The 23695-nt window shown below is 38.4% G+C and overlaps 1 protein-coding gene across 6 annotated transcripts in view; it reads right to left on the reverse strand.

Annotated features, from left to right (window-relative positions):
* Nucleotides 1-1531: 1531 nt before the first annotated feature.
* LOC133211049 (uncharacterized protein KIAA2026-like) overlaps nucleotides 1532-23695 on the reverse strand; it is a 38557-nt gene continuing 16393 nt past the window's right edge. Inside the window, exons 4-7 of one of the 6 annotated variants that reach the window (XR_009725090.1) lie at nucleotides 18103-18179; nucleotides 10015-10104; nucleotides 2245-2377; nucleotides 1536-2032 (exon numbers count right to left, since the gene is read on the reverse strand). Coding sequence is in view for 4 of the 6 variants with exons in the window: in XM_061351072.1 (XP_061207056.1) it covers nucleotides 2309-2377; nucleotides 10015-10104; nucleotides 18103-18179 (236 nt within the window). In the remaining 2 variants the exon portion in view is untranslated. Of the gene's footprint in view, nucleotides 2378-10014; nucleotides 10105-18102; nucleotides 18180-19108; nucleotides 19334-22102; nucleotides 22443-23695 lie in introns of those variants that run through there. The other 5 variants (XM_061351072.1, XR_009725091.1, XM_061351076.1 and 2 more) reach the window with 5 other exon arrangements.

Here is a 23695-nt window from a genome sequence, read left to right on the forward strand (position 1 = left end):
AGGTCGAAGGTAATCCTGCCCCTCTACTCTGCTCCTGTGAGACCTCACTTGGAGTATTGTGTGCAGTTCTGGTGTCCTCAACATAAAAAGGACATGGAACTCTTGGAAGAAGTCCAGAGGAGGGCCAAGAGGATGATCAGGGGACTGGAGCACCTCCTGTATGAAGACAGATGCTATGGGCAGTGTCACCTCACACTAAACCATGTCACCCGAGGCTCTGCCCAACACGGCCTTGAACACTGCCAGTGATGGACCATTCATCACTTCTTTGGGCAACCCGTTCCAGTGCCTCACCACCCTAACAGTAAAGAACTTCTTCCTTATGGAATGGGCTGCCCAGGGAGGTTGTGAATGCTCCATAGCATCCTTAGCAGCCTCTTATCCGTCTATGGAGCTTTCCTTGCCCTCCTACCCCATTTTCTTCTTGTCAGGACGCAACACTCCTGACCTTGGAGAAGGTGATCCTTGAATATCAGTCAGCAGTCTTGGGCCACTCTGCCTTCTACAGCTTTATCCCATGGAAACTTACTAAACAGGTTCCTGAAAAGGCCAAGGTGTCCCCTCTTGAAGTCCAGGGCAGTGAGCTTGCTGCATGCTCTTCTCACTGTCCTGAGGATCTCAGACTCAACCATCTCATGATTGCTCCAGCCAAGGGTTCCCTGGAGCATCACATTTCCAACCAGCCCCTCCCTGTTGTTGAGCATGAGGTCAAGCATGACACCTCTCCTTTTTGGCTCCTCTATTTCGTGCAAGAGGAAGTTGTATTCCAATCGAGGAACCTCCTGGATTGCTTGTGCTGGGCTGTACCATCCCTCCAACAGATATCGGGGCTGTTGAAGTTCCCCATGAGGACTCGGGCCTGTGAGCGTGAGGCTGTTCCTATCTGTCTATAGAGCACTTCATCCACAGAGTCCTCCTGATCGGGCGGCCTGTAGCAGATCCCCACAGTAATGTCCCCCATCGCTGTTTTACCTTTGACCCTGACCCACAAGATCTCTGTTGACTCATCACCTGTGCCCAGACAAAGGTCCATCCTCTTCAGCCTATGACTGACATAAATAGCAAGTTCCCTTCCCGATTTGCAGGGCCTGTCTTCCCTAAAGAGCCTGTAACGTTCTATTCCAACACTCCAGTCATAGGAGCCATCCCACCATGTTTCTGTGATATCAGTTATATCCCCATAGATGTGCACACATCTCTAATTCCTCCTGTTTATTCCACATACAATGGGCGTTTGTTTAAAGGCATCACAGTATTCCAGGCGCAGCCTCACAAGTGCCCAGTACAGGGGGATGATCACTGCCCTCGCCCTGCTGATACAGGGCAGGATGCTGTTGCCCTTCTTGGCTGCATGGGCACAAGCTGGCTCATGTTCAGCTCCACCAATCAGCATCACAGGTCCTTTTCCACCAAGCAGCTTTCCAGTCACCATTTCCCAAGCCTGGAGCACTGCACAGGGCTGTTGTGGCCCAAGTGCAGGACCCAGCACTTTGCCTTTTCAAACTTCATACCATTGGCCACAGCCCATTGATCCAACCTGTCTAGATCTCTCTGCAGAGCCTTCCTATCCTCCAGCAGATCAACACTCATGCCCAGGTTGGTGATGTCTGCAAACTCACTGATGGTGCACTTGTCCACATCACTGATAAAGATATTGAATAGAACTTAGTACCATCTTGTTCCAGGTAGTGACAAATAAAACACAATTTTCTTCTGTAAATACAATGTAAGGAATTAAGAACAGAAGAGAATAAGGCTTGGAGAGTGGACAACTATAAATAACATATGACTTTCAGCTGTGTTAAGTTACAACTAGATTTTAAAAACACAAAAACAATGAAAATACATTTTAGAGATGCGCAGAATGTTTCCATATAAATTAAGAGAGACATTCAACACATTCTTGACTGAATGCTTACCTTTTAAAATCAGGTTTCTGACATCCAGAGCAGCCAGGAAATGCTAACTCCACTCTCTGTAATGCCCCAATATACATAATACTGTCATACTCATCATGGAACCCCAAAGCAGACTGGAGCCAGGATACGGATATATAGGGTAAGGACTGAATTTTATAGGGTAGTTTTTTGTTTTAAATAAGCACACACAACCACAATATTATGCAGTTTTATAAGATTTTCTTTAATCTTTACCTTATATCCCAGGGACATAAAATAAATCAGAAATCTTATAAAACCATGCAATATTGTTGAAAAGGGGTGGCGGTGGAGGGAGAAAACTTACCTTACCCTTAATATGCCTGCTCCATTCTGCAGTGGGTTTCTGTGGTATGTGTGACATCACCAGCCTAGCATTTTCTAGTGATGTCACACAGAGAGGGAGTTGATGATCTGCAGCTGCTTTGGACATCAGACACCTAAAGAAAAGAGATTGATAACTTGTTCAGTTCATATATGTTCTCACTAACCTATTTATTGGTCAAATACCAGAATTTCAGACACTGAATTCAATGGCAGTTTTGAGTGAATAACAGTCCTGACGAGGTCACACGTTCGTACTATACAAAATCATCTATAATTGAAAGTGTTTTCATTTTGAAAATGCTTAGACTTCTCTTCTACAGTAGAAGTTCCCAAAACTCAGTATCTTCTGTTTTATCTTCAGCAATATCATCCTACATAAGTACCTATCAACAACTAACCTCTGATGTTGTCTTAAGTCTAATACTGTATTCCTCCTGAACACAGTCAGGAGGAATAACCTGTAGGAATTGATAAATCCACTTATGACATCTCTTAAGCAGTTTTATCTTTGAGCATTTACCAGCAATTAATGAAAAAATAACTTTTAGCAGCCATCAAACTTTTTTAGTTTTTAAGACTTCAGCTTGCACTGATAATCTGCATCTAGATAACTGATCACATGAAGCTATAGGCTAAAATGGTATCTCATACTCTCTTATTAAAAATTACAAACAAATGAAGTAAAAAAACCAATCCAACTAAACAGTAAATTTCTTGCTACTGAGAGTATCTTTACCTCATGACTTAGCTCATTACTACGAAACGAATTTTCATTCAGACATACAGCCAAGTGTTCTGATTCCTTCAGGCAAATTCCTCTGATTAATCTACTGCATGTATTTTAAAGATATAAAACCCCAAAATACAGGAGGAAGTTCACTGTCAGCATGATCTTACTATCTTTTTGAACCTCAGACCAGCGAAATTATCCAGCACTGAACTGTCACACTTTGCCCTTTATTAGAAAAACTTCAAGATATTAACTTAGTTCTGTAACTCATAAAGAAATTGGATGTTACAAAAATGCTGTGTCTTTTAAGCTGTTACGAATCTTACTTATATCCCTTTCATATTGTTTAATTTTCTTAACTCTGGATATACAAATATTTCTCTGTTCTTCAGCTGAAAATCTTAAAATCAGCTGGTTTTGTTATGCCTGTCTGCTGACAGGAATGCTCTGAATATTATTTTCAAAATAATATGCTAACTGACATAGCACTGTGAAATGTTCTCTGTACACAGTAGGTTATTGAGTTTATCTATGCCAAAAATGTCCCAGATTAAACGTATGATTATTCATTAATAACTTTGATACAGAATCCACACTTCCACATTTGTAATTGTAGAAATGTGTACAATAAAATTTGTTTAAGGAAAGTTTCTTAGCAAACATTTATTGGAGGGCTAGCTGCACAAGCAAAGGCATGAAAAATTATGGAAAGTTAAAATGTATTGCGAACAAAATAGAAAACACACAGAGAAAAAATGATACTGGAGGAGCTAAGAAAAATGGGAGACTGGGCCAAAAATGCTGCAAGCTAATGAGATAGGTAAGAAATACCAGAGAAGAAAAAGTAAGTATTGTGGAGCATATTTCAAAATGTGAAGCATAAAACTGACATTATCCATTCATACTATACAATGAAACAGCTGGCTGCATTTCCAAAAGCGCAATCTCTCCTCAGAAGTACAAGAAACTGTACGGATGTGAGTATGTAAAACTCAGATTCAAAATTCAACATCTGAGGCTCGTATCAGTTTAAAAGATGCAGGCAAGCTGGAGAAAAGCAATGAGGTTATTTAACTACAAATCAAGTTTTTGGGACAAAGAATAGAAAAAGAGAGTATTTTAGATACATTACAGATGAAGATGCACAGTAACACAGAACCTAAGCTGAAATTTAAAGAAAACGTTTTAGCTGCAAGACTTCAAGTAGGTCTATTAAAATTCTGTTCTCCTAAATATTTACTGGAATAAGGATCTCCTCATCTGCATCTTAAACCTGCACATGTGTATACAAACACAGATTTCTCAGACTATAATATTATTTGTTTGCATGTACATTTATGTAAATACAGTAATACAGATGAAAACAAGAACTGAAAACCCCTTACATGCAAAAACCTCAAGCATGGTACATATTCCACTGGATAAGGGAGGAAGAGGTTAGGAGGAGGGAGGAATGGGGAAAAGTAAGCTCACCTCTTGCTAAAAAGTGAATTAGATTTAACCCAGTTATTAAGTTTCCACCAGGCCCAACTGAAAATACATAGTAAGTTTTTCCACTTTATTGTTTCTAAAGTTGAAGTCTGATTAACTAAAATGCCAGTAAGAGCCCTTACCTATTTTTATGGTTAGGTGACTTTCTGCTGAGCATTCCTGAGAAGTCCCTGTACAGTCTTGTCTAAACACAGTTTTCCCATCAAATATTTTCAAATATATAGCAATATTTCCCCTTTCATTACTGTACACAGAGGAAATATTTTATAGACTTCTATTTAGCAAATTATGCCATTTTGCATTAGCCTTGCCATATATTAAAATCTTTTAAAACAAAATGCAGCAAATCATAAAAACCCAGAGAACAATCTCTTGTATTCCCATGATGAACATAAACTTCCACTTCCTATGAACAAATTTAACAGCATCCTGTTTGGAGTTTAAAAAAAAACAACCCAACCAGACAGATAATATTACGTTCCATTCTGCCCCAATATATTCTTGTGGATAGTCTCAGTATCCTACAGATGAAAATATGTCTCTGAATTTTCAGGTGCACTACAAAATACATATTTCTGCAGGTGACATGGATTCAGAGGTACAGAAAATCTCCGTTTATTTTCAGCCCTTCTGACTCACCTCCCTCATACAGACAAAAACATTCCTGTGTCTTGGGAAGTACAACTGTCAAATTAAGACCTTCAGGAACAATATTAGAAGACAGCAGAACCCAAAACCTTTATAAAGAAGGTTTTCATCTCTTTTGCTATGAAGTCAGGAACATCAATGTGTTACAGACCACTAAAAAAACAACAGAATCTTCAATACATTTTCTAATGACCCCAACTAGTTGTGAACCTGGCTGGTATCTTTTGACTAATTCTCCTTTCCTTCACTTTGTCTGACTTCTCTCCCCACAGGGAAGAGTCTAGTCTCCTTCTCAGGAACGTACTGTCCTTCATCTATTTTAACCTTCTCGACTTAAGTGTGGGAATCCGGGGCACCAGCCTCCTTTCTCACTCCCCCAACAGTTATGCACTTACCAATCATATTTGCAGAGAGTAATTCAAATCCAATGGTGCTACCAATGTAAATACTTGCATTTCAGTAAACAAGGAATCTTTCAATGTTTATGTTCCTCCAAGATACTCTATGCTTCAATATAATCAAGACAGGGTCTAGAATTAAGCATCCTTGTCAAAACCCAGTTCACATGCATACTACAAAGTCAGTCTGCAAAAAGTTCACTATTTGATAGAAACATCCACAATCCCACCAGTTTCACAGTACATAATAGCAAGAAAGAATTTGAAAAACAGTAACAAAAAAATAAGTTCTGCTATGATATGCAATAAATACATAAAATTGATCTACAGAACGGCTTAACAGTTTCATGCAAAAACCCAACGACTTCAGATCACACAAGACATTGATTATCTGAAATGGAGTAAAGAGATTTTCGTTTACTCTGCAACTCCCACTGATTTTACCTGACACAGGAGAGAAGGCAAAACATGATCCAAAATGATAGAAACTGATAGCTGTTATCTGGCATACTAATCAGGATAGAAAGTGCTACTTTACTATCCCTTCTCACAAAAGAAATTTCATATAGTGCACAGAAGCCTTTAAGTACACTAAATAAATTGGCTAAATGATTCACTAGTACATATGTTTGCCAAAATTGTTTTTCATCAATACTGCTGGCAAGTAGGTTTTCAAGTGGAATTAGGCTACTTTGCATGTCTTGATCAATTTGCTAAATCTAGCAAATTTGTAAGAGCTCATATTCAGCTGAACTTCCACACTTATGTATGCAGTCTAAATTTTCAGCAAATATGAGGTAAAAATACAATAAAATCTCAACAGAATTTTTAGCCAGTATGTTCTACTTCATATTTATAACTGTCTACTTACTCCTGGCTTTCCCCACATCTTACCTGTGTCAGAATTAGCAACAGAACAGACATCAATTTTACTAGAATTTAATTCTTGTTATGGTAGATTCCTTGGGGATTTCTTCTATTAATTCCATTTTTACTGTACTTCTTAATCACACTGCTTTAAAGGATCTCACTTCACATGTCCTAAGGAACATTCCAAAGCCAGAAGACAGTCCAGCTTAGACATTCCTCAGGGAAGCACCCTCCACCTTTTCACTAGACAATGCATAGAGCATTAGACTCAAGTCCCTTTTCTGCACCTCCCTCTTTCTGACTTACAGTCAGGTACTCAGTTAACTAGTTAAACCAACTAAGTTATTATCTCTCTCTCTTTCTCAGTGTAGTAAGTGGCAAGGAGAAGAACTGTTTAGTAGCTGAAGGGACCGACTACTTAGAACACCCCTTCTTGCAGTATCACGGACAACTTCACTTGCCACAAAATGGAACGTTTTTGTGTCAAAAGCAGTCCCACTTTCTTTTGCCCAGAGATGCTCATTCCTGCTCTTACTTACAAAGACCTCTCAAACTGTGGCAGAACACAAGCGAAGGTATTTGTGCAACTGCATGATAAATTTCACTAGAAAACTGACCTTGGTTACAAATACTTCAGGAGCAGTAAAAGTGGTTAAGCTGATCACAGAGTAAACATGCAGCTGAAGAAAGAATTTTGCCACCTTCTCTCATGGGGTGGCACAGAAAATATAAGCTGCCAGAGACAGGATAGGAATTATTTATTTGGCAGTATTTTGGCTTATGTCAGTTGAAAACATATATGAAATTGCAGACCTGCTTCATAACTATGGCTGGACTTCAAAAGTGAAGCAGACCAGGAAGAAATAACACTAGGACTGAATTGAACTTCTGTTTAAATAACTGAGGTAAAATTTATTTTTCCTCCCTAAATAGTTATGGCAAACTGGCACAAAGCAGATCTCATCAATGTTGCAAATTCACCAGTCATCAAGCAAAAGCACAAGACTTTTTAAACAGAAGAATACTACCCATAGCTAATTCAAAAGACAGCACAAGTGTTCAAAAGAGTATAGAACCAAATTGTTTTAATCAACCAGTGAAAAAACCTTTCCAACAGACTTATTTCATTATTGTAGAAGAAACTGGTAGTAATGCCTGCACTTAAAATTACCCATGGCTTTCAATTACATAGCATTTTTCTAATTTGCTTTTAACTTGCCAAACAAAACTTTTCTGTGCTAAAAATCTCTCTGGTCATTTTTTGGCTCAAGCTGGTGTTCTGAGAAGTGACAGATACAACTGGTCCAACTACCTACAAAAAATGCAGAACGGTATGTTTACTCATGTTAAAGAAGTCTTACAGCTCAGCTTTTTCATTACAGTCTCCAGTACTTCCAAGTTCTGGAGAAGGGATTCCTTTTACATACTCTAGAATGGTCTCCTAGGAAACAAAGGGCAGTTAGGACTAAGAAAAAGGTTATACTTTAAAGTCTTCATATAATTAGACAGCAGTATTTCTAATGTGTGTTAGTGTCATAAGCTTGAAAGCTTGCCTCAAGGGTTTCTCTCAGTAGCCTGGGCAAACAACTACTGAAAATGCAATTACCAAGCAGGTTAGTCACGAAGAGATTCCTATGAATCCATGTAGGTCACCACTGCAATCAAAAATCAATAAAGTTATCACAAAGTAGTAAGAACATCATCACCTTCAGGTCAAAACAAGAAAGGCATCCATGAACAGCATGAAAATTAATACCATCAAGTTTTCATATTAGGTTAAACTTCCATCACCAAATTAGAACAATGTTTTACTTAGTAGACTAGGCACTTCAGACAAGCTGAAACAAACTCTGTCCTAGATGCTTCTGAAACTGCCGCTGTCATTTGTGTGCGACCTGAAGAATGAAATTCTGATCTCCTCCATTTTTTAAGGTATCTAACCTAGCTATATATAGTATTAAGACATCAAAATGAAACTGTAATGAATTCCCTTGCAAAATAAAACCTCATTTTTGCAAAGCAAGTTTACCAACTATTCACCTAATATAACATCTATTTGTATTTTTAAAAGTGAATATGAAGTTTGCCTGATAATTAATTTTTAAAAATCAATACTTCACTTTACTGTTTCCTTATCATCACTTCAGTAATAAATTACAGCCTTTTAAATTTACATAAAATTTCTAACCACACAAGCGTTAAGAGACCCAGAATCCGGATCTACAGAATCACACAGAAAGATTGTCCTTACCTCACAGCTCCTGAATGCTGAATGAGTTGTATCTTAACTCCCCTGTATTTAGGTGGGGTTTTTTTAAGACGGTGCAATTAGAACTAAACATAGTATTCCTGCTAAAGTCATGCAACTTATTTACGTAATGACATTATCAGATTTCAGTTCAAAGAGCAATTATGACATACTTAGCATTTGTCTACCCTTGAAGAAGTCTTGTTGGTATGGTTTGACTAGCAGACTAAAAGTCTCATCTATACTAACATTATTGATATACTGATGTGTACTCTCATTTTTTGGCATTTTCTTCTACTGTTGACATAGTCCTCCTGATAACCTCTTGACAATCTTACCATATAACCAATTTGCAGTTTGGCAACTACAAAATAATTTCAGATTAAGTCTAGTTTTATTCCTTTGGATATTTTAGCAACTATTACACCAAGTGTCTCACTGAATGGGATCCTAATCTATACTGCTTGTCATCTAGCATATCTCTGTTCCCCATTTAAATAATTTAAGAAAACATTGGTTTTGCATGAGACTAAAGACACACAGAAATCAGCAGCCTAATTACTAATGTATAGAAAAAGCGGTATTTTTAACTGCTACTGTTCACAGAAATGCCACAGAAATGCCTATCAAATGTTTAATAAACAAAACTGTAATGGAAGAAAGTATAATTTGGATGTAGAGGACCATTTAAATGAGTACTATTCACGTATTTGAAACAATCCACCATCTTGATGAGAATCACTGCCTCCTATAAAATCCCAAATGTGTTGGGTTCTCTTGTCTAACCATTATTCATTCGAGGTTTTCAGCTGCATAGACTGAGTGATCCAGTGTACATTGGTAAAATTTGTATCTCAAACTGGTATCAAAAGCCAGATAACATGCTTTCCTGGGTTTTATTCAACCCACTTGAATAAAAATTAAATAAAGCCAATTTGAATAACTTACTTGCAAACAAAAGGAGTTAGGAATCCTAATAAGCAACATGAGAGTCAGCTCACAAAATTTATCACCACTGCATAAGGAGACATAAGGATCTATCCTGCAATTGCTTTTTAGGTAAGAGATTGTCCTCAGGGCAGGATGATCACATGTTTATTAGAAATTAACTGCTCCTCGTAAGGTATAACCACTATCCACAGATATTTCAGCAGTGAAAAGTGTTAACACAGTTATAAACTTATATAAGAACATTTTGAACAGAGCACTATATACAGAAAAGATTAAGATTACAGTCTCCAGGTATCAACCTTATGAGGCTTCATGCAGTTACTGAACAGGCATGAAATGTTCAGTTGACAAGCCACAGCAAACAACTGGCACTGTTTTATACCCACACAAGAGAAAGCTTTTAACATCACATACCGATTTCTTTTTAATGTCCTCCAGATCTCTGAGTTCATTCTCAATCTTTGTGATTAATTCCCTGAGTTCATCAAGATTAGTGCAAATAAGCTAAAAAACAAATGAACACAAACACTTGGTAATGTGGGACTTGAAAAATGCACAATGAAGTTCAATCAAATCCAAAAGCACATGTTATTACTTAGTGCCACCATTTGGTTTTTATTTTTCTTACAGTATTTTCAAACATTAAGAAGAAAAAAAAAAAAGGACTTTATGAAAGGAAGAAAATCTAGTAAGAAAATCATTCTTCAGAAACAAATTCTTCAGACATAAATCATTCTTCAGACATGGCTCATGTCTGCAAGCTTCCCTTTCAAAATGCAGGTATTTCTTAAAACTCCTGTGAATGACTACCACAAATTTGTCTCAAGTATAGTAATGAGCTGGAACAGGTTTCGGTACTAAACAACTCCCTGGTGAATTAAAGTAAGCTAGCTCTGGACTACAAATAATTACACTTCTTACAATTTCTTCCTGAACATATCTGTATGTGCTTACACAGAGTTAATCTAGCCATGTTTATCAAATCTACCTACCTATGTTTTGAAAAGCTGTTATACTCTTCTTATTCCTGTCTTTAAAAACTGCTCTTTACATTTTCCCTTTCAGAACATGGATATTATTTCCTTTAAGATTTGTCAAATGAAAGTATCTGTATGTTTGGCTTACCATCACTTAGGGCAATTAAAGACTTAATAGGTTCTTTCAGTTTACTGTACATTAAGACCTGCTTATTTTTAAACACCCTGAAGTGGAAATGTTTTCATTAATACTGAAAACATGCTGAAATAGTTTCAGAAAACTAAATCCAAGCCAAAAAAAGCAGCAAACCCACAAAAAAATCTTTTATCATACAACCACTAATTTTTTCTCCAAGTCAGTAATTCATAACAATGTATTTTTACTTTAATTACACATGCAGTTTTAGAATTGCAGAAAATTAGTATTTTAAAAACTTACTATTAAAACACAGAACTGACAGTTTTAGCAAATACATAAATGTCAGAAGTGTCTAACCCATGCATGCCGGTTCTTATTTTCATAATCATATATTACATAAGTATTTCCTGCAGTTTATAGTGTTCCACATGGGTTAAGAGAGAAACCTTTCGAAAGCTAATATAGCACATATTGTCTACAGCAAGACAGTGCCAATTTCCTTATTTATTTGCCATATATTATGTGTTCTTATTTGTCAAGTTTAAAATGGCAAATGAGTAAAGATTTTGGCACTGTCTTCCTGTAGGCAATGTATGTAACATTAACTTGCAAAAGGTTTCTCTCTTAACACAAAATATTACTATGTGTAACTCTACTAGGTTCAACATGGGTGTCTGTCCAAATACATAAGATGCAAACTGAAAGCCAAATACTGGCTTTTATTTTCCTATCTGGCCTTCAAGAAATCTATGATACTGTATCAATACACAAAAAGGTGCAAGTTAGTCACAGGAGGCCACTGACGGAAGTCAATAAAAGCACGGATAAAGATTTTCCCTATGCAATTATAATCCACTCCTTTGACTATATAACTGATAATTCAGCTTTTATATTTTATTAATGCTTTTTATTTTCTCCTGTGAGATACGCTTCATTCAGCATATCATAGATCAAAAATCAAGCAGAACTATGAACCAAAAAAGATGCTGTCTTCATTTGCTAGACATGGGTGAATTTCTCTCTCAGAACTCACTTCTAGAAAGGCAAAAGTTATTAGCAAGGAGAAGGGTGATTTCACTATTGTCACTATTGTTAGCTCAGTGCTGTTCTGGAAATACCAACCTTACCTTTGCCTCTACCATGAAAAAGCTCCTATATGTCATCACACAATTAATGTGGCCAAACTTTTCACAGGTCCCAGTCCTATTTCTCATTTTTGGGACACTCACATGAGATGTAAGGATCAGATCTGCAAAACTGTTCAGTGTGTAGCAATCCAAAGTACGTAAGTGTGAAACATAATACAAACATATAAAGTTTAGTTGTCTTGGGGCTCAGGGTGACTATAAAAAGTAATGAAATCTTTAAGTCCCAATTTCTTCATTCACAGTAGGATTTGAGATGAGGTACTAAAGCTGCACATTGACTGGGAGGAAGCTATTTCTGTAACTTCTCTCACTTGGTTAACATTTCCTATCTTAGAAGATGAAGCCAGCATTTTGAAGGAAAAATGAGAAGAATAGTAATGAAAGAGTGTAGTGCATTTTGTATGATAATTTTGAAATGGAATCTAGCTGCTATTTCTCACAATGAGACTCAATGTTGTAGTGTTCTTTGTTCATGGTTGTTAACTGACTGAATTTAGTAATTCAATTTTCTGCAAACATTGCCTTCCTAAATTGTTTTGTATGTTTTAGCAGGTAATTTAACATCAAAGCAAAAAGGAAGGTATTAATGTTACAAACTAATCTTTCTGTAACATTCTGGTAGTTCACTTGTAATTTCACATACTGCTCTTGAAGAACATGCCTTCTTATCATTTATCATGAGAAAAAGAATAGGAGGAGGAAAATGTTTCCTTTATGACTTACCAAAGGCAGTGAAAGATAGTCCCTGTTATCTAGAACACAACATGGTAGCTTAAGATTCAGGGTGTAAATATTTCCATTAATGTACAAGTCATGTAAAAAGTTATGTATATACTAACTACAATACAGACGTTTTCACATCAGGCACAGTGTTTTCTACACATGGGCTTAATTTTCAGACAATAAACATCCTGTTTTTCAATGGAATACAATGGAAGCTTCAGGTATTCAGTATTCCAGGTGACTTTCAAATTCAGTGTTCAGACTTTCTGTTAGGATACAATTCCAAACCTCAGTAATCTCGAGACCCTCACTGAGTCCTAGAACTTCAAGGAGGAAAGACAGGAAGTCTCCTCAGACTTCTGTAAGAAAAGACAGGGGGACCAAGCTCTATCCCAGCTTGTGATTCTCCCAAGATCCATTTCTTAGAATTTATAAATGAAATACTTATCATTATAAAACCAAATCTAATCTGTGGATCAAGTCATAAATACAAACCTAGCATACTCCCCAGATCACTGATAACGCCACACTTGCCCCCATTTACTTCAGCCAAACTTTTATAGCATAAATTTTTACACACTTCAGTGAGGTCTCATGCTTAACTCAGAATCACAGAATCATAGAATAGTTAGGGTTGGAAAGGACCTTAAGATCATCAAGTTCCAACCCCCCTGCCATGGGCAGGGACACCTCACACTAAACCATGCCACCCAAGGCTTTGTCCAATCTGGCCTTGAACACCACCAGGGATGGAGCATTCACAACCTCCCTGGGCAACCCATTCCAGTGCCTCACCACCCTTACAGTAAAGAATTTCCTCCTTATATCCAATCTAAACTTCCCCTGATTAAGTTTTAACCTATTACCCCTTGTCCTATCACTACAGTCTGTAGCACAGAGTCCCTGTCCAGCATCCTTGTAGGCCCCCTTCAGATACTGCAAGGCTGCTATGAGGTCTCCACACAGCCTTCTGTTCTCCAGGCTGAACAGCTCCAACTTTCTCAGCCTATCTTCACACGGGAGGTGCTCTTAGTCCCCTGATCATCCTCGTGGCCCTCCTCTGCAGCAAGCTCAGTGCCCTGGACTTCAAGAGAGCAGACTCTGGCCTCTTCAGGAACCTGCTCAGTAAGGTTCCATGGGATATAGCCCTAGAGAGCACGGGGGCCCAAGACTGTTGGTTGGTACTCAAGGATCACCTGCTACATACAAGCCCAGGAGTGTCCCAACTAGAAGGAAGTGCAGCAGGAGGGCCAGGAGACCTCCTTGCGTGGATAAAGAGCTGCTAAGGATGCTATAGAGCATTCACAACCTCCCTGGGCAGCCCATTCCATAAGGAAGAAGTTCTTTAGTGTTAGGGTGGTGAAGCACTGGAATGGGTTGCCCAAAGAAGTGATGAATGGTCCATCACTGGCGGTGTTCAAGGCCATATTGGACAGAGCCTCAGGTGATATGGTTTAGTGTGAGGTGACACTGCCTATGGCATCTGTCTTCATACAGGAGGTGCTCCCGTCCCCTGATCATCCTCTTGGCCCTCCTCTGGACTTCTTCCAAGAGTTCCATGTCCTTTTTATGTTGAGGACACCAGAACTGCACATGATACTCCAAGTGAGGTCTCACAAGAGCAGAGTAGAGGGGCAGGATTACCTTCGACCTGCTGGTCACACTCCTTTTGATGCAGCCCAGGATACGGTTGGCTTTCTGGGCTGTAAACGCACACTGCCGCCAGCTCATGTGCATTTTCTCGTCGACCAACACCCCCAAGTCCTTCTCTGCAGGGCTGTTCTGAATCTTTTCTCTGCCCAGCCTGTAGCTGTGCCTAGGATTGCCCCAACCAAGGTGTAGGACCTTTCACTTGTCATGGTTAAACTTCATAAGGTTGGCATCAGCCCACCTCACAAGCGTGTCAAGGTCCTTCTGGATGGCATTCCTTCCCTCCAGCTATCAACCGAACCATACAGCTTGGTGTCATCGGCAAACTTCCTGAGGGCGCACTCAATCCCACTGTCCATGTCACCGACAAAAATGTTGAACAAGACCGGTCCCAACACCAATCCCTGAGGGACACCACGCGTTACATGTCTCCAGCTGGACACTGAGCCATTGACAACAACTCTTTGTGTGCAGCCATCCAGCCAGTTCTTTATCCACCAAGTGGTCCATCCATCAAATTGGTGTCTCTCCAATTTAGAGACAAGGATGTCGTGTGGGACAGTGTCGAATGCTTTATACAAGTCCAGGTAGATGACATCAACTGCTCTACCCCAGTCCGTCAGTTCCGTAGCCCCATCATAGAAGGCCACTCAATTGGCCAGGCAGGATTTCCCCTTAGTGAAGCCATGCTGGCTGTCACCAAGCACCTTGTTGTTTTTCATGTGCCTTAGTATGCCTTCCAAAAGAATCTGCTCCAAGATTTTGCCACGCACAGAGGTGAGACTGACTGGTCTGTAGTTCCCTAGGTCACCCATTTTCTCCTTCTTGAAAATGGAGGTTATATTTCCCTTTTTCCAGTCATCAGAAACTTCATCTGACTGCCACGATTTTTCAAATATGATAGCCAGTGGTTTAGCAACTTCATTCACCAGCTTCTTCAGGACCCGCGGATGGACTTCATCAGGTGCCATGGACTTGTGCACGTTCAGGTTCTTAAGATGATCTCAAACCAGATCCTCTCCCACAGAGGGCCTATGCTCTTCATTCTCACAGTCCCTGTGTCTGCCTTCCAAGACTTGGGTGGTGTGGTCAGAGCCTTTGCCAGTGAAGACCGAGGCAAAGAAGTCATTAAGAACCTCAGCCTTCTCCAGATCCAGTGTAGCGAGTCCTCCTGATAGCTTCTGGAGGGGGCCCACACTGTCCTTAGTCTGTCTTTGACTCACTACGTACCTATAGAATCCCTTCCTTTTACCCTTAACATCCCTAGCCAAGTTTAATTCTAACTGAGCCTTAGCTTTCCTAACCTGGTCCCTAGATTCCTGCACAACATCCCTGTATTCTTCCCAGGCTGCCTGTCCTTGCTTCCATTTTTTATAAGCCTCTTTTTTCCTTCAAATTTTCCTCAGCGGCTCCTTACCCATTCAAGGAGGTCTCCTGGCCCTCCTGCTGTACTTTCTTCTTGTTGGGATGCAACAACTTCAGCTTACATGTGTAATGATTCTAAGTTATACTTGATTTCCTATGAACCTGCTCTTTTATTGCTGCCATCTCCATGTGGTAAATGTCCAAATAGCCCTTTTGAGATTTAATATAAACCATAGCTGACAAAACTGAAACTGTTAAAACAGTTATAAAACATTAAGTTAGACCAGTTGCTTAAAATGCGCATGTTCCTTTTTTCCTTAATTATAGTACAGGTAGGTTTATATAGGTACATGAGGGAAGACTGAGACAAAGCACTTGTTACCAATCCTAAACTTTGTAACTGGAAAAGAAACCTAAAACGCCCCACATTAATGCCTCTTCTGTACAGCAATATAGTAAATGTCATTTCTTTAAAACATTAATGAACAGTAGTAATGATAAGCTTGTAACTCATAGTGCCTCTTAACAGGAAATAGGCAACAGCCAACGAAGTCTTATTCTTTAAAGATGCAAACTCACTTCTTAAATAATTTTCAAGATATGGAAAACAAGACATGTTTTTTTGTGTCTTGATATTTGGTAGAGAATTTAATTTGCATCTCCTTATCTTTGGTTTGGTTTTGGTTTGTTTGCTTTGTGGTGTTGAGGTTTTGTTGTTTTCTTTTAAAGCAACCTTGAGCTAAGAAATCAGTGCAAGGTCTGAAATCACATAAAAAGGGGTATTTTTTAGTTAATAATTAATCTTAATGATTTTAACACATATGGAAAGATTTATTAATAATAATTTTATCAGCTTTATTATCAAGTTATGATTTTCAGGTGAAGGATCTATACTGAATTACAGGATCCAGTCTTACAAAATAAAGTGCTCTGTGGTTTTGGTCATTTTTTTAATAACATTTGTAGGCTGCAAGGAGATAGAACAACTTGCAGATTTTCATTTACTTACTTTCCTTCCAAAAGAATGGATGTTTACATATGAATAGCAATATTCCTAGGTTATACTCTCCCTGGAATACTTCAGGGGGCCGGCATACACTCAAGTTCTCTTACCAAATATTTAAAAAATACATACTCACCTTCAAACAAGGTTACGTAATTTCATAAGGCTTAGCCATCCACATATGTGGAGCAGAGTATCTTGAAGCATACTTTACTAGGCTCTAAAAGTCTGAGTAGTATTCAGAATATATTTTAATATTGGCAGGTACTTCTATCAGTCATGCCTGCCCTCTTGAAAAAGGCAGGTTAAACTGTTAATTATTTCCCAAAGAGGAAACTGCTCATACTAATTAATTTTAGCTCCACCTAAAACAGATATAACGCCTAGCTTAGATCAAAAGAGACAGAATTATTTTGTTACATTTAAATTTTACACAGGTAAATACAGTAATGTTACTCTTACAGTTGGATATACAGATTACCTTGGTTAGATAGAAAGCTGGACTGAGTTTGAGATAATGTTTTAGACAGGCTAACTAAATACAGCAGTTCAATACTGTAAAAAAATATTTCAAATCTAACCACGTATATGCATGGCATGCAGGTAAAACGCTGGGAAAAAGAAAATTTTTAGACACTGTACCTGCTTTCTGTAGCTGCTAGGAAATATTTTAGTTCCTACCATTAGAATATAGACAAAAATCAGTGCATACTTAAATATTAGTCCTTTCTCAACACTGACTGTTACTAGCCAATTTTATCACTAGAAATTCTGCTAGCTCCACTTGAAACACTTAATGATCATTCGTGTGAGGGCATTATGGAACAGTCATGATTTAATGTGGGTTGATTGCTCAGAATAGCACAGATTGGTTTGTGAAAAAAAATTATAGCCAAAGGAGATCTTCAATCCAAGCGTGCACGCATGCATGCATAAATTGTGACTTTGAACTCAAGTACTACAACACTTCCAGCACAGTACCATTAAACCACACTATCACAGTTAGCACTCTTTTCTTAGTGATCTCTGGTCTAAAAGTCATGTGCAGATAAGGCCTAAATGTAGCACACAAGAGGAGCCCAGAAGCTACCAATTTTTTTCAAGTCCTTCTAGTAAACCAATCTAGATTTCAATTCAAGGCCCACAGTGTCACACCTCATACAAAAACACAAGTAATTTTATCCCAGAAAATTACATCCACTGTAAATAACTCCATTAATAACTCCTAATTTTTACAGGTTTTGTCCTGTAACAGATATATCTGGGATCTTAAACAGTACTGTGAAACGGTGTCTAAGCTGCACATAATGAAAACTGCTAAAACTTTCTCTACCAAGAAAAGGTGAAATGCACTTGAAATACACAATCAGATTAAAAAAATTGAACTAGAAGAAGGAAATTCATTAGGATTTCCAAGATCTCTATCTGAAACTTAAAGGATTTACTTCACAGACATTTAGATTTTAAGTGCTTAAAATGAAAATCAGAAGAATTTACCTGAAATTCTGGTATGGTAGACTTTGTGACACCTTTCCTCTTCTTTGTGATTGCTTTTTTAGATACCGATTTTTTCCCTTGTAAGATTAAAAGAGAAAAGCTTCATAATGCTGCTTGTTATTAATAAAAGCAAATTACATATAGACCTGAAAATTAAACTGTAACTAACAAAGGGTTAGGTCTTAGGCTTAGCATAAGTCATGTAAACATGATGAATCATAAATAAACCCAATAAAACCAAACATTAAACAAGTATCTGTGTAGGAGAGTCTTCTAGGGAAAAAAAAAAAAAAAAAAGAAAAAGAAAAAAAGAACAAATCTGCCACAATGTTCATAATACACTAAAATTTTAAGTCAGAAAACATTTACACCGTTTTGAAAGCTGTGAAATTCATATGTTATGCCACAAACTTAAGAAATAATAGCATCTTACCTGCAAGATTTGTTCTCTGACACTGTAAAGTAAACCACACATCCGTATCTTATAGTAGGAAATACCCTAAAAATACTAGCAATATCTAGAAATCTAGCAATGAACAGACTTAATTTACCAATGAAATCAGATTACTGATTTGTTTTTTCTGGCTGTAGCAAAATCTAGTATTTCAAAAGGAAGTAAACTCCTTCCTAACACTGTGCTATATAAGAATATGGAGGTAACTAAAAGCATCTTTGAAGGTAAGGCAAGTGCTTTACTGCCTACAGTATCAGGGTTCACAAGTCACATACACTTAAGCAGCTATTTCACCAAGCCATATATGCAAGACAATGGAATTTCTCATAAGGCCATTCTACGTTAACATCATAAATTGAAACAAGCCCATACTCTAAGATTGCTGTCACTCACACTCAGGAGTCCTAAAAAACAAAAAACCTTACAACCAAAAAACAAAACAAAGTCCCCAAAACCCACAAATATGTGGAATTTGTTGTTAAATAGAATCATTACAAGCACTTGGTAGTAATACAAACACAGGCAAACCTGGTATTTATATTAATGAAAATACTGGCAGCAATTGCATTTAGTTGTTTCCTAATACATACTTGCTTATGTGTGCAAATGCATATATACATATATACACCCCTATTCACAGATACCTAGCATAGAAATTTTCAGTTTATTACAGCATCCTATTTTTGTTTTACTGCACTGTGAGCTTCCTGAACACCTTACCGAAATCTGAAATAAAACACACTTAAGAGGTAGAACACAGGACTCGATGGTATGGTCCTAGGACTACAGAAGGTAAGGACCTGGATTAGAAACTCTACATAAAATTAAAACGTTAAAAATAAATAAACCAACCTAGATTTGAAACTCCACACACTGAACACATAATAAAGTTCTAAAAGCCCTAAACTAACAAACAAAAAACATAGGCTTCACATTACAGGACAAGTGATAAAAAAGTGAAGCATGTTTATTAGAATAATGACCCAGACATTTTAACGATGGGAAAAAAAGTCAGCATTTTTGTTATGTATTTTATGAATCCAGCTGCACTGAAAACATAATTGCTACTACTGCAAACAGTACTATCCTCTTAACAAACTAAATCAGACATCTAATGTAAGCATTCTTGGCAAACTGACCCAAAAAGAAACCTGATCATATGGCAATTCCTCATTACAGCCTGCAAAAGAATGTTACCTGGCAAGAATATGAAGGGATAAAAACGTAGAGCAGCTAAACTGTCTTGTTTCTTTACAAAAAGAAAAATTTGAATATGATTAAAATGAACATTTACAATTTACTTGAATATTTCAACATAGAAACACAGAATCAAATAGGTTGGAAGAGACCTTGAAGACCATCAAGTCCAACCTTCAACCCAGGACTGCCAAGACTACCACTAAACCACGTCACTGAGGGCATCTACTTATTTTAAGAACACTTGCAGAGACAGTGATTCCACCACTTCCCTGGCCACCCTGTTTCAGTGCCTGACTACACTTTTGTGAAGAAATTTTTCCTAATACCTTTTCTAATCTTCCCCTGGAGCAGCTTCAGGCTGTCACTTCTTGTTCTATCACTTCTACTTAGGAAGACATCTCCTTTCTCCATCTTCCTTTCAGGTAGTGGTAGACAGTAATATGGTTCCCCCTGAGCCTTCTCTTGTCCAGACAACAACCCTCAGCCATTCCTCATCAGACTTGTGCTCCATACCAGCTTCATTGACCTTCTCTGTACCCACATCAGCACCTCAATGTCTCTCTTGTAGCGAGGAGCCCAGAACTGAACACAGGATTTGAGGTGTGGCCTCACCACTGCCCAGTACAGGGGAATGACCACTGCCCTGGCCCTGCTGGCCACACTAGTGTTGATACAGGTCAGGATGCTGTTGCCCTTCTTGGCTGCATTGGCACAAACTGGCTCATGTTCAGCTCCACCAATCGGCATCCCAGGACCTTTTCCATGAGCAGCTTTCCTGCCACTCTTCCCCAAGCCTGGAGCATTGCACGGGGTTGTTGTGGCTCAAATGCAGGACCCAGCACTTTGCCTTGCTGAACTTCATAACACTGCCCACAGCCCATTGATCCAACCTGTCCAGATCCCTCTGCAGAGCCATCATTTCCTCAGCAGATCAACACTCCCACCCAAGCTGGTGTTGTCTGCAAGTTTACTGAGAGTGCACCTGACTCCCGGATCCAGATCATCAGTGAAGCTACTGAATAACACTGGCCCAAATACTGAGCCCTGCGAGACACCACTAGTGACTGGTCACCAACTAGATGTGATACCATTTACCACTACTCTTCGGGCTCCACCATGCAGTCAGTTTCCAACCCAGCAAAGAATCCACCCATCCAGGCCATGAGCAGCCAGTTTCTCCAGAAGAATGCTGTGGGAGACAGCATCAAATGCTTTACTAAGCTCCAAGCAGACAAATGTCCACAGCCTTTCCCTCATCAACCAGGCAGGTCACCTTATTGTAGATCAGGTTGTTCAAGCAGGACCTGCCCTTCATGAACCCATGCAACTGGGCCTGATCCCTCCGTCTTCCTGCACATGCTGTGTGATCACACTCAGGATGACCTGCTCCCTGACCTTCCCTAGCACTGAGGTCAGGCTGACAGGCCTGCTATAGAAAAGCCAGCTGGAAGGAACATCTTGAGGTCACCTAGTCTGATTTGTTTCAAAGCAGGACTGCCATGAATGCCAGATGAGGTCAGATGCAACTTGAAGAACTGTAAAGATGGAAATCTAGTTACTGAGCCACTGTTCCCCTTCTATCTCTGATAATTTTTGTACTGAAATTACTTTATTAGCTTGTCTACATATAGAACTCCTAACTGGTTTATAAATTATGGCAAGTAAAAACAAGGGATCAAGAGGTAGCAAGCAAGGGTGTGCTAAATTTGAACAGGTGACCTGAAGAGATCATGCATATAAGCTTCCTTATCAGAAATATTTTTTCTTTATTATTTCTTAGGTGTGCTTTCCTAACTCTGATTGCTTTTAGTCAGCAAGTAAGTATATTTGTACATTCAGTCTGCTCCAAAAGGCACCACATGCTATGATTCAGAATTCATCTAGCTGCTGTCGGAAACATTACTTCACTTCCTGAAGTAAATTAAGCCATTTTAAATAGTCTCTTTACCTAGGATTACATGTAAGGGAGCTCTTGCAGACCTCAGTGGAGTGGTTTGAGAAGTCGTCATTCACAGCTGATGTCTGTCCAACCCCTTAGTGATTTTACCCTCAACACAAAATCTATGCCTGCCTCAGCCTGGAAGCTGAAGCTATATGACTACTCTGTAACAGTGTGGATGAAGTGTTTGTACGGTTATGCTACATGCGACAAGGCCAGTAACTTGTAGAGGCAGACATCCCTTACCAATTCTTTTGTTTCTGTTGAATGTGTCAGCTTTTGGTCTGAGAATTTAAACTAGCAAATCTCAATAGATTTTTATTTTGGAAATCTGATCCTTGATTAATTTTATTCAAAGATTTTTCTGCTTAAAGGTAAGTGAATTGGAATAAAAACAAACCCAGATCTACAGATCTTTCAAATTTATTCCTTTTAAATAACCACCACTGGAACACTTCTGTTCTAAGATTCCTAGGACATCAGTATTTTATTAGCCAAGAGTCCCTTACACAGCTTTGCAAAAATTCTTCAATGTTATTTAAGTTCAGCAGGTCCAGAAGATGTCTAGCTGCCCTCAGTTTTCCTTTCAAGCCAAAGCAAGTTCCACAGATGGGATCACTGAACACATGCGCAGGCTTAACAAGGTAATATACAAACTAGGTCCCAACACTAGTTATGAGCATCCAAAAACACACTAGGGGGATCAGATGTAACTAAACAGAAGGCATCTAAAGTTGGTCTTGCCATCTAAAGGTGAAGACAAAGGAATAAATACATTTCTGATCTTTTCTAGTCCTATTTTAGGCACATAGAAATGTAGACAAATAGAGCACTAAGCCACAGAAATGCTCTTGACGTTTGTAAACTACTGCAGCAAAGACAATACAACCAATTTATAAGTTCTCATAACAAATAGTTTTGACTTGAAAACCGGAACATTTTTACAGATGTAGTAAGTTTAATATGAACTATGGTATTTGAGTCCTTGTGGCTTCTCCTTGAAGAAGTAATGTCATTTCATGTATTAAATTACAAAGTGAAAACAAAACAATTTTTAATAAAAGAATATTTTCATTATCATTCTAAGTAAAAATGAAATTTCTACTGCATATGTAGTAAAGCCCCATTCATTGATGGGGAAACAGATGTTTGTGATATAGAACACTAAACCAGTAGTATGTGCATGACAAAGTTAAGTTACCTCTGTCCCACTGCAAGAATTCCTATTTTCTCATTACATTCTAGCAGCAACTGCTCTCAAATGTTCTCAAATTGAAAAGCTGGTCATACAGCTTCCACCTCACAAACTTATAAAACACATTTCATGCCTTTCAAAGATTTGGCAGCTACTAAGCATGTCCTGTTTTCTCTGTATTCTGCTAATCTTCTCTCCTGCTCCTAACAGTTCCTCTTTTAGAAAATGCAACATGCAATGATCTGGAAAACGAAGCATTACTAATGACTTTTGAAGGTTCTGCACTGCCACAGAATATGCTTTCATACAATCAAAACAGCAAAGCAGATCTGAACAAGCGCATTAGTAAAGCTGATTTACAGAACAATGTAAGTAAACCCAATAAAACCTCAGTGATAAATGTTTCTGAAGATACTGACATTGCAGCTTAATGTATTAAGTACATTGTTACAAATTGGTAGAATACCTAACTTAGTGTTTTCAACAGGGTTACCAGGCTGTTTGTTCAACATCTAGAGGCTAGGCAACGTTACAGTGAAGTTTTTTGCAACTCTGAAGACAAAAGATTAAACTCCCAAGCACAGTACATCAGACACTACAGAACTGCTGCAAGGCCGTTAAATTGATTACTTCACACTCAGGCAACTTTTTATTTCATAAAACGTACAAAATATAGCATGAAACAGAATCTGAGCAGGTGGACTGCTATCAATCTTTCAGACCATAAGTATAGGGTATCAAATTTACACCAAGGTTCTTCTAAAGCTGTACACTATGTAAGTGTTTCTACACCAATTGCAATAAA

This window comes from Neopsephotus bourkii, unplaced genomic scaffold (assembly GCF_033783945.1).
Source record: "Neopsephotus bourkii isolate Nb327-2 ecotype Australia unplaced genomic scaffold, CSIRO-AGI_Nbou_v1 NB_550, whole genome shotgun sequence".
NCBI classification, from domain to species: domain Eukaryota; kingdom Metazoa; phylum Chordata; class Aves; order Psittaciformes; family Psittacidae; genus Neopsephotus; species Neopsephotus bourkii.